General features: G+C 34.7%; 1 protein-coding gene across 2 annotated transcripts; it reads left to right on the top strand.

The window, feature by feature from the left end:
- The first annotated feature begins 1,158 nt into the window (after positions 1 to 1,158).
- On the top strand, positions 1,159 to 4,022 carry LOC109237531. 2 transcript variants are annotated; one of them, XM_019403846.1, is made up of 3 exons: positions 1,159 to 2,144; positions 2,292 to 2,423; positions 3,790 to 4,022. In XM_019403846.1, the coding sequence occupies exons 1-2, from the start codon at positions 1,380 to 1,382 to the stop codon at positions 2,406 to 2,408; spliced, it is 882 nt and encodes a 293-aa protein (XP_019259391.1). In that variant the 5' UTR covers positions 1,159 to 1,379; the 3' UTR covers positions 2,409 to 2,423; positions 3,790 to 4,022. The 2 variants fall into 2 exon arrangements, with proteins under 2 accessions (XP_019259391.1, XP_019259390.1); XM_019403845.1 differs by lacking the exon at positions 3,790 to 4,022 and having other exon boundaries at positions 2,292 to 2,699.
- The last annotated feature ends 653 nt before the right edge of the window (positions 4,023 to 4,675 follow it).

The raw sequence follows: 4,675 nt of genomic DNA, 5'->3' as shown, positions 1-4,675 counted from the left end.
TTATATTTTTGTCTTTTTAATAAGAAAAAGTGCTTACCATCACTTGTTTGCCAAACACTTCAACAGCTTTTTTTTTAAGCTTCAGCACTTTTATCCAAACATATAACTGCTTATTTATAAAATAAGCTCCAGCACTTAAAAGTTGCTTTTAAGCACTTGTGCTTAAAAACCACTTTTTTTAAGCCAATCCAAACGGGCTCTAAATCACCTAATATTTGTTGTCTCTGCTAAACTTAATTTTGGTCTCTCATAATTTTTACTTTTTTTTTTTTACTGGGATCGCTAGGCCAAAATATGAATTTCTCTTTCATTTTTTTGTTGAAATTTATAAAGGAATAATATTACTCCATCTGTTTAAATTTATGAGATATACTTTCCTTATTGGTCCATTCCAAAAAAGGATAAAATTTTATATTTAGAAAACAATTCAACTTTAAACTTTCTATTTACCTTAATGGAAGTCATTATAGCCACACAAATGTTATGAACCACAAAACTTTTATTATGCTTTTAAGATCACAAATTTTAAATTTTTTTTCTTTATACGTCGTACCTAGTCAAACTATCTCATGTAAAGAAATGGGAGGAGTATAAATTTAAATGAAGATAGGTCAGGGCCCCTTTGTATATAAATGTTGAGGCTTTAGGGAGTTAAAAAAAGGGTCACCTTATTTCCTAGGGTATTTAAGGCAGTCAAAATGCCTAATAATGGACACTTGTATAGAGTTGAATCTTCAACTTTCATTGGAGAGAGGGGACTGGGTTTGGAGCAGAGAAGACTTGAAACTTTTTTTACTTTGTCAAGTTTAGACTCTTATATAATCCAAGAAACTCCTGCAAGAAACTGCATTTTTTTTTTTCCATTTTCCCTTAAATAAATAAGGAAAATGATAATTTTAAAATTTGCCATTTTGGAGCTGAAAACCACCTTATCTTCCTCTCGGAACATTAGACTAGAAGGAATTCAACTAAAGGAGTTTGAGAGGCATTATTTTAGTCCAAAGTTGGTGAATACCATGGTTCAATTTTATCCAAAGTGCCATTAAAGTAATCAAATTATAATAAAATAGTTGATTTAAATATTGAAAAACTATATCCAGTAGTCCAACTAAAGGCGGCTTCTGTCTATGTGGACCATCCCCTAGTTTGTCACAGTGTAGCTTGATGGATAAGCTTCCACCTACATGACCAACAAGACACCACCCTCAACATCTCATATGGTTGAGTGGCAATTCCACACTAATTAAACTTCATGAAAACCACCACTCTTTCTTGATTCCAATAATTCATCACCAAAGAATTAGATCTCCATAACTAATACTCGTAATAAATACAAGTTTTTATTCCTACCCCTTTGTTTTTTCACGTGAAAAACAAAAATGGATCTTGAAGAGTGGGAGGTTCTTCCTGAGGATGGGTTTCTTGAAATCCATGATGATGATGGCAACAAGATTTTCTCAAGAAAATTTATTTCTGATTCCAATAGAGTTTTCCATGATTACTTTAGTTGTTCAACACCAAATCCTTGTCAATTTGTCGACTCAACAGTGCACCCTAGAGTGCCAAAACAACTTATCCCACTCTCAATTCAACTAGAGCCAAGAATCCAGAAAACACAAGATGATGATGATGAGGAGGTTTCTAAAGAAGTCATCACTGCTCAAGTACCTTTTGAGATCAACATATTACCATCAACCATTTCTGAAAAGATCAAAGCTCCAGCATCTATGATGGAAACAGATCAAGATCAAGTACTGTCACAAGTTTTCTTCAAGAAAATGAAGGATACTGAAAGTAGACTTACACAAGACATGAAAGTAGAGTCACCCAAGTCAAGTAACAAGACCTTTGTGCCACAAATTGATCAAGAGTACCCTTTTCCATTTGAGGAGAATGGCGAAGTTACTGAAATTGACAAAGATATAGTGATCAAGAAAATGGAGATGGAAGCTGAGATAATTCATGAAGATAACAGAGGTGGATTAAACCTATTGAACTGGAGCTTGACTGGGATTGGTGCTATTTGCTCATTTGGGGTTGCTGCTGCTGCTACCATTTGCATCAGCTTCATTGGTAATCGCCAAAAACATAAGCAAAATCAGCAGAATCAGATGTTTCGGTTCCAGATCTTTTCTGATGATAAGGTGAGACAAATTTTGACAGTCAATGTTGACAGATTTTTTTAAAGTCAAATCACATTTCATTTTGTGCGACTAAGTTTAAATATTTGAAATGGAAAATAATATAAAGATAAGGTGTTATTGATGATTTTGATTGTTGTGGTGTTGCAGAGGATGAAGCAAGTAGTTCGCCATGCAAGCAAATTGAACGAAGCAATATCAGCAACAAGAGGAGTTCCTATAAGCAGAGCACAAATCACAGTTGGAGGATACTATGATGCTGTCTGAAGCAATAAATATCCAGTAATGACTTAATCAGCCTCTTGAGTCATTGTTATGTTCAAGTAGATCCTAGTATTTATAAATATAAGATTATTATAAATGTTGTACAGATATATGTTGGATTTCCTTATATTCCATGAGCTTAGTAAGGTCAGCTATTCTAAAAAAAAAAACAGGAGTTTGTAATGTGTGATGTTTGGTTATTTGTGTTGTATGTGCAATTAACTTCTGGAGGCTAATCTAGGACGTTTGTCCAACCTTTATTCATGAGAGGAAAGGATATGATAGGATGATCAATAATGTGTTTGTAGCATTTTTTCTCATATTGTTTTCACCTATAGCTGGTCAAATATCTGTTATAACTATACATAGAGAGATGGAAGGAAATCATAGGTGTAGATCTACAATTCCCACATTACAACTTGGGGCAACACCTTGGTTTTAAAAGAAGTCATTGTGTTCATAACTCTCATATTCCACCAGGTATACAACAACTTTGACAAGTGATTATCCCTGCAAGCAATATCAAAAGGTGCACATAAGTTAGACCACACTGTTTTCACAAAGGTTCTTGAGTAAAATAAATAGGATGATCAATAATGTGTTGTAGCTTTTCTCATCTTGGAGACTCTCTCATCTATAGGTAGCCTATCATGAGTCGCTTTTCAGGTGAGGAAAGCCATTTTAAAAGGGGCTAACTTGTGCCATATCCTAGTTACATGAGATGTGCTTATGGATTAACTCTACCCAATGCTGAAAAGCCTAGTTTCCTCTTTATCTGTTAAAGACAACACTAGGCTACCCTATCAAGTTCTATGACTACATTGCTCCAGTTCTATGATTTTTGAAGGCCAAATATATACACAGCCCATTAAACTTGGCCAAATTTTTCATTTTGGCACTCTAACTAACTCTTGTTCCATTTTGGCCCTCCAATTTTATTTTTCTATTTTTTTTGTTCCACTTTAACACAAAAGTTGACTAGATTTAGTGTGTGATTTGCCTCACCCTTAAAGCGCGTGAGGGACATTTTTTCAGCCACATTTCCATCTCCAACGGTAACAACATAAATGTTGACCCCATATTTAATCCCCCATCTTCCTTTCCCAATATTTCATCTTCATTATTTTCCTTCCCCATTTACTTTGCCCCATCTTCACTCTCAATGTCTCAAAGAAAATTATTTTCTCACAATGGAATGGATATTTGTCGTTGTGGATTTCAAGTTGAACTAAAAGTATCATGGACACCAAGAAATTCGGGTCGTCGTTTTTATGGGTATAAATTTGACAAAGTAAGTGAACAATTTTTGGATTTCATTTTTAGTGTTCTCATTTTCTTGTCTTTGTCTACATTGATTTATCTGCCTTTTTCTTGTATTTTACAGCGTGACTGCAGCTACTTTAGATGGCATGATGATGAGTTTCCAGCTCAAGCGAACAAGGTTATTTATGGTTTGCTAAATAAAGTAAAAGAAAGAGATGCAAAGTTGGCTAGGTGGAAGAAGTTAGTTGTGTTTCTTGTTGTGTTCATGTTATGGAATTGGCTAGGTTTTCCCGGTTTTTATTGATGTAATTTGAGTCAAATTTTGCTATGGCTTTTCAATTCTTTAAAACGAAACCAGAAGTTACTTCTCCAGTCTCCAGTCAACACAACAAGACAAGTCAAAAGCTTTACAACTCACAAAGTAACAATTTAATTTAATTCTCATCAATTTCAACTTACAAGTTCTTAACAAAACTGCAGCTGATACTCCTTCATCCAGCAGAAAATGACAAGTCTACAAAATTGGGGAGTAACGTATAACATTGGCAAAACCAAAAGCCAAAAGACATGAATATTGGCAAAACGTATAACTGTAAGTCCATGAATATTGGCAAAACCAAAAGCCAAAAGCCAACTATGTTTGCAACTTGCAGACTTAACACAAAAAACATAACACTTCACAAAGCTGCCAAAAGCCAACTGTTTTTGCAACTTGCAGATTTAACAAAGCTGCCCAAAGCCAAAAATATAACACCTCACATGTTGGCAAACAAGTTTTTATCAGAAGGAAGACACTACATGTTGCTTCCACTTTGTTGAGAAGACCCTATATTCCTTGTTGCTCGCATCTGCTGCAGTTGAGAAGTTGTTACTGCATTTTTCCCCTTCCATTTGAGGCCACGAGACTTAAATCCAAGATCTATATTTGTTGCAGATGTATCTTTGTAAGTTCCAAGTGTTATCACTCTCTCAGAAGGTATACCGGGCTGCAAAATGATATCAATCAG

Source organism: Nicotiana attenuata, unplaced genomic scaffold (genome assembly GCF_001879085.1).
Source record: "Nicotiana attenuata strain UT unplaced genomic scaffold, NIATTr2, whole genome shotgun sequence".
Taxonomy (NCBI): domain Eukaryota; kingdom Viridiplantae; phylum Streptophyta; class Magnoliopsida; order Solanales; family Solanaceae; genus Nicotiana; species Nicotiana attenuata.
This window is presented reverse-complemented; position numbering and strand designations above follow the sequence as displayed.

Excerpts from the sequence above, each read along its gene's own strand:
- LOC109237531 (XM_019403846.1), top strand. The coding sequence starts at position 1,380 with ATGGATCTTGAAGAGTGGGAGGTTCTTCCTGAGGATGGGTTTCTTGAA. Across the intron at positions 2,145-2,291 it reads AGATCTTTTCTGATGATAAG|AGGATGAAGCAAGTAGTTCG; the intron begins GTGAGACAAATT and ends GTGGTGTTGCAG.